Source organism: Littorina saxatilis, linkage group LG7 (genome assembly GCF_037325665.1).
Source record: "Littorina saxatilis isolate snail1 linkage group LG7, US_GU_Lsax_2.0, whole genome shotgun sequence".
NCBI classification, from domain to species: domain Eukaryota; kingdom Metazoa; phylum Mollusca; class Gastropoda; order Littorinimorpha; family Littorinidae; genus Littorina; species Littorina saxatilis.
Genome location: NC_090251.1, coordinates 32,459,168 through 32,471,090, shown reverse-complemented (window position 1 = coordinate 32,471,090; position 11,923 = coordinate 32,459,168). Strand labels below are relative to the sequence as shown.

The 11,923-nt window shown below is 43.6% G+C and overlaps 1 protein-coding gene across 1 annotated transcript in view; it reads right to left on the bottom strand.

Annotated features, from left to right (window-relative positions):
• The window catches only part of LOC138971979 (MAM and LDL-receptor class A domain-containing protein 2-like), a 299,457-nt gene that overhangs the window by 134,086 nt on the left and 153,448 nt on the right, over window positions 1–11,923 (bottom strand). The window contains exons 96-105 of the mRNA XM_070344823.1: window positions 9,887–9,980; window positions 8,985–9,128; window positions 7,258–7,466; window positions 6,270–6,411; window positions 5,353–5,493; window positions 3,914–4,261; window positions 2,765–2,848; window positions 2,163–2,306; window positions 1,328–1,596; window positions 342–441 (exon numbers count right to left, since the gene is read on the bottom strand). Coding sequence (XP_070200924.1) covers window positions 342–441; window positions 1,328–1,596; window positions 2,163–2,306; window positions 2,765–2,848; window positions 3,914–4,261; window positions 5,353–5,493; window positions 6,270–6,411; window positions 7,258–7,466; window positions 8,985–9,128; window positions 9,887–9,980 — 1,675 coding nt within the window. The remainder of the gene's footprint in view (window positions 1–341; window positions 442–1,327; window positions 1,597–2,162; window positions 2,307–2,764; window positions 2,849–3,913; window positions 4,262–5,352; window positions 5,494–6,269; window positions 6,412–7,257; window positions 7,467–8,984; window positions 9,129–9,886; window positions 9,981–11,923) is intronic.

Genomic DNA, 11,923 nt, shown 5'->3' with positions numbered 1-11,923 from the left:
GAAAGACAACACATTACAAAACAAATGAGACAAAAGGGATGCGGGGTTATCCCCCTTGTGTCGTCTGCCGTCTGTTACTTTCGTTTTGACGCTTTTTTTTCTTCTTTTTTTTTACAAATGCAATAAAAAAAAGTCTAAGGTCGGCGGGAAAAAACTAGGTAGGGTCGGGTGACCAGAAACATACAACTTTTTTTTGTGGGCCTAACCAATATTAGACTGGAAATCTGAGGCCTGATCTAGGAACGCTGAAGAAGAAGAAGATACTGTATCTTCAAGGTAAATCAACGAGAGACAGTCGAAGCAAAACCTTACAAGAAATGAAGAAAAAGTTACAAACTTACACGTGGGTTGTAGTTGGTTGCAGGCGCCAAGAGGAAGCGTGATGTCATCAAGTCCGATGTCTCCCGCATAGGAAATTCCCCTCACTCCTTCAAAGATGACCTGAAAACCAGATACACAAAACAATAACCAACCAAATGCAAACACCTTCACAACTCAAAGATGGTTCAAGAAAACTTTTAAAAATATGCTACAAACAAAGAAACCAAGCACACACAAAAAAACAATCTTAACTATTGGCAAGCATGCAATGTACCATTTGCCTCGAAATATAAAAGAAGGGGCGTCTTAAAATGGCAGAACACCTGCTGATCTCATGAACATTTTGTTTGTTTGCTTAAACGCCCAGCCAACCACGAAGGGCCATATCAGGGCGGTGCTGCTTTGACATATAACGTGCGCCACACACAAGACATAAGTCGCAGCACAGGCTTCATGTCTCACCCAGTCACATTATTCTGACACCGGACCAACCAGTCCTAGCACTAACCCCATAATGCCAGACGCCAGGCGGCGCAGCCACTAGATTGCCAATTTTAAAGTCTTAGGTATGACCCGGCCGGGGTTCGAACCCACGACCTCCCGATCACGGGGCGGACGCCTTACCACTAGGCCAACCGTGCCGGTTATCTCATGAAGAGAAAAACTAAATAAGTACAGGGTCTGAAAAGAGGAAGTCCTACAAGGGATGTTCCAGTACTGATACCCTGTCCAATCCAATAAAGAATACAAGCATTAAAGCACTACAGTAGAACCACAACCCCCCCCCCCCCACCCTTCCCTGCTTATTTAAGACCACTCAATGTAAGACTCAATTTTAAGAAATTCAGTTTTTCAGATTTTCAGTTCCCAACCTTTGTCAATTCACCCCATATTAAGACTCCCTCCTTCATGCGAACGCCAAGAAGAAGAAGACTCCCTCCTTCAGAAAGACCTGATTTTTTACAAATTTTTCGAGGTCTTAAAAAATGGGTTCCACTGTACTTACCTGGTAAGGCCCGTTGAGTGCCACGTTCACAGTGGCCTGCTTCCACTGGTTGCCTTGCGTTCCCTGCTTGCTCCAGATGAGGTTACCTTGGCCGCTCTGGCCAGGTGTCTTCAGGTAGACGTTCAGCAGGTAAATGTGCAGGCCGTACATGTGGTAGTAGAAGGACAGACAGCGCTGAGGGTTGTCCGTTATCTGGGGGCTGACCAGACGAGCGGTGTCATTGGGTCGACGAGGGGTGGAGGCCTCCATGAAGACGTACCAACCTTGGCCTGCGTCAGAGTAAATTTGCTTACCAGTTACACTTAGGTATGAATGAAATACAGTGTGACTGAAAGACAATGTTAGCGCTTTTGAGCTCAAACTTCTCTTTCTCCTTCTTCTCTCTTTCTCTCTTTCTCTCTCTCTTGAACACACACTTCAACACATACTTGAACATGCACACAAAGTTCAAAGTTCTCTCTCCCTCCTTCTTTTCTCTATCTCTCAATTGAACACACACTTAAACATATACTTGAAATGCACACACAGAGGTACACCAGAACCATGCAAACTCTTGAACACACACACACACACACCCATTCTCTTGCTCACACTGAGGCACAGATACACACATTCTCTCTCTCTCTTACTCTCACATGCATACTCTCTCTCTCTCTCTCTCTCTCTCTCTCTCTCTCTCTCTCTCTCTCTCTCTCTCTCTCTCTCTCTCTCTCTCTCTCTCTCTCTCTCACACACACACACACATAGTCATTCTCTCTTTTACTATGCATTCCCCCCCCCACACACACACACACACACACACACACACACACACACACATTACTCCTAAACCAACCTGTGCCCAGTGTGTGGTCATTTGTGGGCCCAGTGGACTGAGACCCGGTGGGGCCTTGGGTTCGAGTCCAGTTGAACTTGTCATCGAGCGCCTGCTGCCACTGGCAAAATCCTGTCTCGAAGTTGCAGTCGTACTGGGTAGGGGCTGCAAAGCATCCCAATAAAATCATTTAACTTCTCTCATCTTATGATTTTAAACAAAATGGCTCTGTGGGAGTCAAAAATCATAAACCTGTCTGTTCCTTTTAGAAATTGACATGAAAAACATAGTGGCTATACAGTCTGTATCTCATTGCCCACCTGGTGGGCGACAAAAAAATCCAAAGTATTTAAATGCACCAAACCAGCCAACACTTACAAAAAGCAAGTTATCAGCTATAACCTTTGCTGGTATGCATAAGAAAGTGCCCAACAGGGTGGGGATCCTGCTGCTGGGTCAGTTTGGTTGAAATCACAAACAAATGTTATTTTCAATTGGACTTGTTCCCACCCACCTGGGCACTCTCTCCTGCAACTCAGCACTGTTAGCCAGTTCATTTTCCAAGCCTTCAAGTCCTTTTACTGTGGTATAAATGGGAAAGAACAAGAGAAAGATAATCATACCTGCAGTGACGGCAGGTGTGGTGCTAGATGCCGGTGTGGATGGTGTTGTCGTCTGCATGGTCTTGTTTGCTACTGGCGGAGTCACTGCAGTTCAAACACACAACACACTGAAATATCTGGCAAGAGAGGAGTCAGATCGGTTCCAACATGCAAATTGCTCATTTCAATAGGTTGTACTTCATGTTTGGAATGAGCAAGACTTTCCAAATTCAGCATACAAGCAAAATGTTGATCTTTTGTTCAAGATTTTGTTTGAAAACAAACTCCTTATGTTCATTCAACAGCCCCCCCCCCCCCCCCCCTCCACGCCACCTACCCCCTTCAGCCATCCTCAATGTATGCCTTCTTTTCACAGATATGTCTAATTTGCCTTCTGATACAGTGGAACCTGCCCTGGTGACCACCTCTTGATAACCACCACCTGCATATTACCACCAGTCCAAAGGGTCTCCAACGGGGTTCTTTCCAATACAATTCACCTTTCCATAACGACCACCTGCATATTACCACCAGTCCAAAGGGTCTCCAATGAGGTTCTTTCCAATATAATTCACCTTTCCATAACGACCACCTGCATATTACCACCAGTCCAAAGGGTCTCCAATGAGGTTCTTTCCAATATAATTCACCATTCCATAACGACCACCTGCATATTACGACCAGTCCAAAGGGTCTCCAACGAGGTTCTTTCCAATATAATTCACCATTCCATAACGACCACCTGCATATTACCACCAGTCCAAAGGGTCTCCAACGGGGTTCTTTCCAATACAATTCACCTTTCCATAACGACCACCTGCATATTACCACCAGTCCAAAGGGTCTCCAATGAAGTTCTTTCCAATATAATTCACCATTCCATAACGACCACCTGCATATTACCACCAGTCCAAAGGGTCTCCAACGAGGTTCTTTCCAATATAATTCACCATTCCATAACGACCACCTGCATATCACCACCAGTCCAAAGGGTCTCCAACGAGGTTCTTTCCAATACAATTCACCTTTCCATGACGACCACCTGTCTTTACCGACCACTTTTGGTTGGTCCCTCCGGTGGTCGTCATGGAAAGGCTCCACTGTATGTCACTCTGCCTGGTAGATTCAGCAAAACAAAACTACAATCAAGCATCAAACAGTAAAACTCACGAAAACAAGAGCTGGTGGTGAAGGCTACGTCATCAACGGCGATGTCCCCGAGGTAGTTGCTGCTCACTGTTGCCTGCAGCTGAATATGGTACTGCTCTCCATTGCTGTTGAGCGGCACTGTGGCATACTGCCACTGATCCAGCTGGTTGCCCGACAGCGACCACAAGGTCGTGGTGGTGTTGGAGGTCATGGTCACCATGGAAACAGAGAGCGTGCCGACGCCGGTGCCCAGCATGTGGTACCAGAAGGTCATGCATTTAGCGGCGCTGGCGGCAAACCTCTGACTCTGCAGAATAGCCTTGTAGCCTGGCTGCTGCGGCCGGCTGGCTTCGATGAACAGGTAGTGGCCTGTAGAAGGGAAGGGAGAATAACAATGCATTTATAAAGTGCAGGGATCACTTATTTCAAACTGCTGGAAACAAAGGGCCGTCGGGACTTTAACAATACTCAATGAACAGTTAGTGGCTTGTTGAATTGAAGGGAGAACAATGATGCATTTATACAGCGCAGGGATATCTTTTTGACATTGGGAGTCAGCAAAAGAACTTAATTTATTTCAAACTGCTGGAAACTTTGCCATTATTTTGTCAGAGAAACAAAAGGCGGTTAGCGCTCTCAACAAAAATATTCTATTGTAATTCTTCTTTCTTTCTTTCTTTCTTTATTTGGTGTTTAACGTCGTTTTCAACCACGAAGGTTATATCGCGACGAGGGAAAGGGGGAGATGGGATAGGGGAAAGGGGGGAGATGGGATAGAGCCACTTGTTAAGTGTTTCTTGTTCACAAAAGCACTAATCAAAAAATTGCTCCAGGGGCTTGCAACGTAGTACAATATATGACCTTACTGGGAGAATGCAAGTTTCCAGTACAAAGGACTAAACATTTCTTACATACTGCTTGACTAAAATCTTTACAAACATTGACTATATTCTATACAAGAACCACTCAACAAGGGTTAAAGGAGAAACAGAATCCGTTAGTCGCCTCATACGACATGCGGGGTGCAGAGAAATAAGGATGTGGAAAAGAAGACTTTTGGTAAGTGAAATAAAGGTGATGGATCCAGTCAGGTAGAAATAAGACAACAAGAAAAGAATTGGAAAACTGCAGGGAATAGTAGGGAGAGTTTTCTTGGAAGGAAATATAGGTGAAAGGACTGGTAAGGCAGAAATAAGACAAAAGAAGAGAAGAAACAGAACCGTTAGTCGCCTCTTACGACATGCTGGGTAGCATCGGGTAAATTCTTTCTAGTCCCAACCAATATGGGACTCCCTAACCCGCGGGGGGTTGTAATTCTTCTATTGTTTTAGCATGTTAATTACGACGGAGAATGATTGAATTTGAGAAAAAAGATTGGAGTACAAGTGATTGCCGCATTAATTGCCAAGCTGTTTTCTTTGCTTTAGCACACCAAGCTGAATTAAAACTTGACACCTTACCATACGCAGTTTGCAAAGTGTGATCATAGGTTGGCCCTGTGAACTTGCTGTTTGTCTGCCCCTTTCCGATCAGCCAGTCAAACTGGTCACCCGTCTTGGCGTTCACCCATGTGCACAGCCCATTTTCAAAATCACAGCCACCTGAAACAAAACATGTGTTTTCTGTGTAAAACAAAAGTTTCAACAAACACTCACTCAGCATTAAAGGTCCTTGTCTACATTTTTATACCGAAATCGCCATTTGACCATTAAAATGCAGAGTCTATTATCTACAAATATTAACAATACACCCCCTTTCGATCTGGAAAGACGAAGCCAGTGTAGCCGTTTGAAAATTCATTGTAGTATTCCAGCGTAGTACTCATAGTAGGATATCCTTATTTGGAAAATGCCAAGCGCAAAACTCCTCTCAAATCCCGTGCATTTCGTGCGTTTAAAAAAAAGCGTGGACAGCGCTCCAGTGTCAAACTGTTGCTGTACTTGTTTGGGCGTGGCTATAAGCATAGTGACATGAATTTGATTGGTCAGTATTTTTAGGCAAAGCACATGTTCTCAGCAAACAGAAAACAAAATATTGGAAGCGTGAGTCACGCTACCCAAAAATAAAACAAATTTTACATATTTTTTTTTCTATAACTTTTTTCCCACGGTTCATTTATCATCTGACATAACTTTTTAGCGAAATCTAACCGTAAGATTATTGAAAAAAAGCAAAAATGTAGACGACCACCTTTAAAGATACCTTCCTCAGCACAGTGGAACCCCTGTTTAATTAAAAAGACCCCACATGACCCGGATAGCGAGACAAATGATGCTGTGACCAAAAAATGTTTCAAGACATAATGCTTTGCACACGAGGTCAATTTCCAATACATTTCTTCTCTCTCTATTTTTTTTTATCCAAAACTCGAGTTTACCCTGTCCCTGGCAGGCCCCAGGCTTGAGACTGAAGTCGTCAATGGCGATATCCCCCAGGTAAGAGTTGATGGTGCCATCAAAGTAGATGCTGTAGTTGCCGTTGCTGGACACCGGTGTCTCGGCCAGCAGCCAGGTGTTGCCCTGAGAGAGAAGAGAAACAAAAACACATGTATAGAACCAGTTCATAAAAGTCTGTTTTTTTTCTCAGAACACTGCTGGAATATGGTTCTTCTTCTTCTTCCAATCATCCTCCTCCTACGTCCTCCTTCTCTTCTCCTTTTTCTCCTCCTTCTCCTTCTTCTTCTTCTTCCTTCAAGGTACTAAGGAAATCCCTATACAGGCCAACTATCCTCATTGGTTCCTACCTGATACACGAGGGATTTTTGTCCCTCTCAGACCAAGGTGAACATTTTCTTATTCTATTTGACAGACCAAGGTGAACATTTTCTTATTCTATTTGACAGACCAAGGTGAACATTTTCTTATTCTATTTGACAGGCGCAATGGCCTAGATGATAAGACTCGGATCCGGCCTAGCTCCCACGAGGAAGGTTGAATTAATCGAATCTGGACCGTGCCTGGTGGGTTAAGGGTGGAGATTTTTCCTATCTCTGAGGTCACCTTATGTGAAGACCTGCTAGTGCCTTATCCCCCATACTCCTCGTGTGTACACGCAAGCACAAGACCAAGTACGCAGGAAAAAGATTATATACTCCATGTCCGAGTTCGGTGGGTTATAGTCTAACACGAAAATATCAAGCATGCACCCCCAAAAACCATGGGTGAACATGGGAGTTTCATGAACGCAGAAGAAGAAGAATACATAATATCAGGAGTCAATACTGATGAACTTAGTAACAGCTATTGTGTTTTCAGCGTAGCAATAGGGCCCGATATTTAGACGAGACAAGTATAATGCCGACGAGTCGAAGACGAGTCGCATTATACTTGTTCGAGTCTAAATACACACACACACACACACTGTACCTGGTCCCCTTGTGCAGAAAAGAGGAGCTTGGTGACGGCAGGTGGTCCGACGATGGCTTGGTAGACTTTGAGCGTGCCGATGGTCCGGCCGTACATGTGGTAGTAGAATCGCAGACAAGACGTGACCGTTTTGGGGTAGGTGGGACTGACCAGTCGAGCCCGGTCGCCTTGCTTCCTGGGTCTGCTAGATTCAATGTACATGTAGTGCCCTGTGGAGAAATAAAGCCTGCGCATGAGTGTGATCTGAGCAACAAAGGGCTGTAAGCGTTTAAAATGCATACGGCAACAAGAGTAAATAAGCGTTGTACGGAACCAATCTTCTGCCACCTGAAAGAATTAAAAAGCTTTGGAAAGAATGGGAAGTGACTTTCATCCTCCAGGCATGAGAAGGCAGTGCATCTCGAATCGTATAAAGCTCACAGATTCAGATTATTTAGTTCAACTTTGATATCGATCATGACCTAAGAAGAAGAAAGTGTGTGGTTTTTGTTTTTTACACAGGAGGAGTACTAGCTGTCTTAGATGTTCCATCACACTAAAAGGAATTTCCATCAAACGTACAGTATGGTTTGTTGGATGTCATGTTTTAACGCCCCTTCAACAGATATGGCTTTGCAGGACCAATGCAAGCTTTTTGTTCTGTTCACACAGCAGTCTCTGTGTGTTACTATGATTTACATTTAGGTATAGAGGCCTTCCATAATTGAGCCAAAAGTTGACTCTGTGTGTTACAATGATTTACATTTAGGTATAGAGGCCTTCCATAATTGAGCCAAAAGTTGACTCTGTGTGTTACAATGATTTACATTTAGGTATAGAGGCCTTCCATAATTGAGCCAAAAGTTGGCTTTGCAGGACCAATGCAAGCTTTTTGTTCTGTTCACAGTACAGCAGTCTCTGTGTGTTACAATGATTTACATTTAGGTATAGAGGCCTTCCATAATTGAGCCAAAAGTTGACTCTGTGTGTTACAATGATTTACATTTAGGTACAGAGGCCTTCCATAATTGAGCCAAAAGTTGACTCTGTGTGTTACAATGATTTACATTTAGGTATAGAGGCCTTCCATAATTGAGCCAAAAGTTGGCTTTGCAGGACCAATGCAAGCTTTTTGTTCTGTTCACAGTACAGCAGTCTCTGTGTGTTACAATGATTTACATTTAGGTATAGAGGCCTTCCATAATTGAGCCAAAAGTTGACTCTGTGTGTTACAATGATTTACATTTAGGTAATATAGAGGCCTAGTTCCATAATTGAGCCAAAAGTTGACTCTGCAAAGTCGTTTTACCAAAACAACTTTATGTGCAGACTCAGAGATGGTATCCATGTCCCATCCCTATGGAACCACTGTGGCATACTAAAGACCTGAACCATTCTACCAGAAACGCAGGTGGCTGATTACAAGCACACACCTGGGTATAGCCTCACTCTTGTTGCAGCTCACTTTCTTCCAGGAGGAATTGCAGCAACCCGACTTCCCAGCAATGGAAAAATACAGTACCGTAGAACCAACATTTTAAGACCCCCAATTTAAGACTTCCCCCATTTTCAGATCTTGCTTTTTCAGGTTTTTGTGTTCATAACCTCTAAATCTACCCCCATTTAAAGACTCCCTCCTTTTTAAGACCTGATTTTCTATGATTTCAGGAGGTCTTAAAAGGGGGGTTTCATAGTAATGCAAGCGAAAATGAAATAAAAAGTGAAAGACAAGAAAAAAAAAAACCCACCTGTTTTGGTACCAACGGTGTGGTCAGTTCTGGGACCAGTGAAGGAGGTGGAGGTGTGCCCCACCTTCCATGTCCAGTCAAAGTTGTCGTGATTGTCGTTGGTGAAACCACACAGGTGTTGATCCTCAAAGTCACAATTTTGGCCTGCAAGAAAAGAAGAAATAAAGAGATAGATATGGGGATGGATGGATGAAGGAAGAGAGAGAGAGAGAGAGAGAGAGACACAGAGAGAGAGAGAGACAGAGAGAGAGAGAGAGACAGAGAGAGAGAGAGAGAGAGAGAGAGAGACAGACAGAGAGACACAGAGACAGAGAGAGAGACAGAGAAAGAGACAGGACAGGGAGAGAGCAGGAGGGAGGGAATGAGGGAGATAGTTTATAGTAGAGAGAGAAAGAAAATAGAGGGAGGGGGAGAGAGAGGGATGGATGGAGAGAAACAGAGACAGAGACAAAGGGAGACAGGAACTTAAATAAAATTAAATGAGAATTTATTGATAAAAGGGCGTCGGCCCAATTCATGGGGAGTACAAACAGAGAGACAGAGAAAAAGAGAGAGAGAGAAAGAGAAAGTGAGGAAGGGAGGTAGGGAGATACCTGGGTTGGGGGGAGGGAGGGAGGGTGAGAGGGAGTGAGGGAAAAAGAGAGAAAGAGAGTGAGAGATAGATCCATTAATAGTCAATAAAAAATATGTAAGAAAGAAAGAAAGAAACAAACAAAGAAAAACAAAGTTAGACATTTGTGTGAGGTTCAAGACATATATGGACCAAACAAATGAAGACTTTCAAGCCTGTGACATTTCCAGAAAAGTTTTGACTTAATCCTTCCCAAGTAGAATGAGTCCCTCTGCTGATCGCACATTTGATATTTGCTGTGCCGGAAAAATAAGGAGAGTAAAATACTAACTGGTTTGTGCTTTGCATGGGAAGTTGGAGAATCCTATGTCATCAATCCCAATGTCACCCAGGTAGCTTGGTCCTCGTGTGCCTTCGATCACAATCTGCCCAAAGAAAAGAAAATTTTGATGTGTATGGTTTTTGTTCATTATATAGGAAAATAATGCAAAGTGTACATTCAAACACAGACAGACATACAAGACAGGCAGATAGACAGAGGCACCCACACGTTTTCTATTTCCCGCAGACTCATGCGCATTTGCATGGACAGTAGCTCTCTCCCTCTTTTTTTTGTTTCTTTGGTTTTTTGGGCTTTTTTTTAATCGGCTTTTTTACTGAGATATTAGGGCTTACAAACGGAGATGTCGTATTTTACAGTCTTAATAATATCAACAGCAACTTATTCATTATATATCTATGTTGTTTAAAATATAAAACAATCAATCAGTTTATTGGAGAAAAAAATGCCTGAAAATTAAATCAAACTTTAACCTAAATAAACACCTAATTTATCAAAAATTATTTCTTATATATTTTATTTTTCCTTAATAATTATTTCTTATCTATTCAATTTTTCCTTAACAATTATTTATAATGTAAGGCTTCTTTTTAAGCCTACTGTCTATATGATACTTACCGAGACAGTACTATTCTTGCACATTATCTATTATAGGCCGAAAAAATTGGACAAAACGCTGAGTGGGTACAATTATCTCCCATAACCATGCGCCACCGTGGATCCCAAGCACTGTCCGAGTGCTTCCCCCTTACAGGATGTAGGTGGCGCGTCCTCTTTCTTTATGAGCTGCAGACCCTCAAAAAGCCCATAACATATCAAGAGGGGAGGCGGGAGGGAAACTCTAATAGTACTGTCTCGGTAAGTATCATATAGACAGTAGGCTTAAAAAGAAGCCTTACAGTCAATATAACACTTACCTCGACAGTACTATTCTTGCACAGAATACCAGAGTGGTGTGAGGGTGATATGTAGAGTATTAAACTCCTTAATCAAAATCACTTAAATCCAAGGATTAAGATACCCAGGCAATTTTCGAACAGTACTACCGTAAAAGAAAATATACCCAAGAAACATACCTTAGACTGACGTGACCATGCTGGCAACCACTGCTGTGTGGTGAACTCAATGTCAAAGTCCAGGCCACTCAAAGCTTGAATACCACTGAGTCTACGGCAAGTGGCTAAAGCGATGAGGAACAATTAGTCTTAAAAATCAGCAACTTGATACTGATGCCTGCCAGGGGTTCAAACTCATTGCTACGCAGGAGTTTGAGGACCAGAAAGACATCCCCCTTGGGAAATGAAACCCGAGGTTTAGACACCGCTGCATTGCTAATACCCGAAAGGACATTAGCGATGAGGGAGGACCTGATCAAGTGTTCAGGTCTGCGACCAGTAGCGGCCGCAATCGTGGAAGCGATGGCAGATCTGTATCCAAGAAGAGTCTTAGAAGAAAGACTCTTCTTTTGATACACTTCCACCAGGAAGTTGGCCAAGTCCTGTGTTGAGGGATAAAGCGGCTTTATCCCCTTGGACAAGGCGAAGGTGGCCCAAGCTCTCCAGCGTAAGTCGTAGAGCTGATTAGTTGATCGCCTCTTAGCGTTCAAGGAAAACTCTACTGAACTCTTGTGCAATCCTAGTGCAAGCAGTTTGGAGCGCACAAGAGCCATGCGGTCAAGCACAGACTCTCTGGACGTGGATGAGGGAGGCATGATCGAGGCTGGAGCAGACCTCCCCCGTCCAGATCCAGAGGTAGAGGGTCTACGTGGGTGAGACCGCGAAGATCTGGAAACCACGGAGCTGTTGGCCAGTAAGGCGCGACCAAAATCAGTCTTGGTCGTTCCTGCAGATATTTTGCCAGCACCCTCGGAATCAGAGATGTCGGGGGATAGGCGTAAGCATCGAGGAGCCTCCACAAGAGAGTGAATGCGTCCAAGTGGAACGCATTCATGTCTCGAAAGGGGCTGACGTACCTGGGAAGCCGAGCGCTGAATCGAGTTGCGAACCGATCGATCAGAGGACGGTCCCA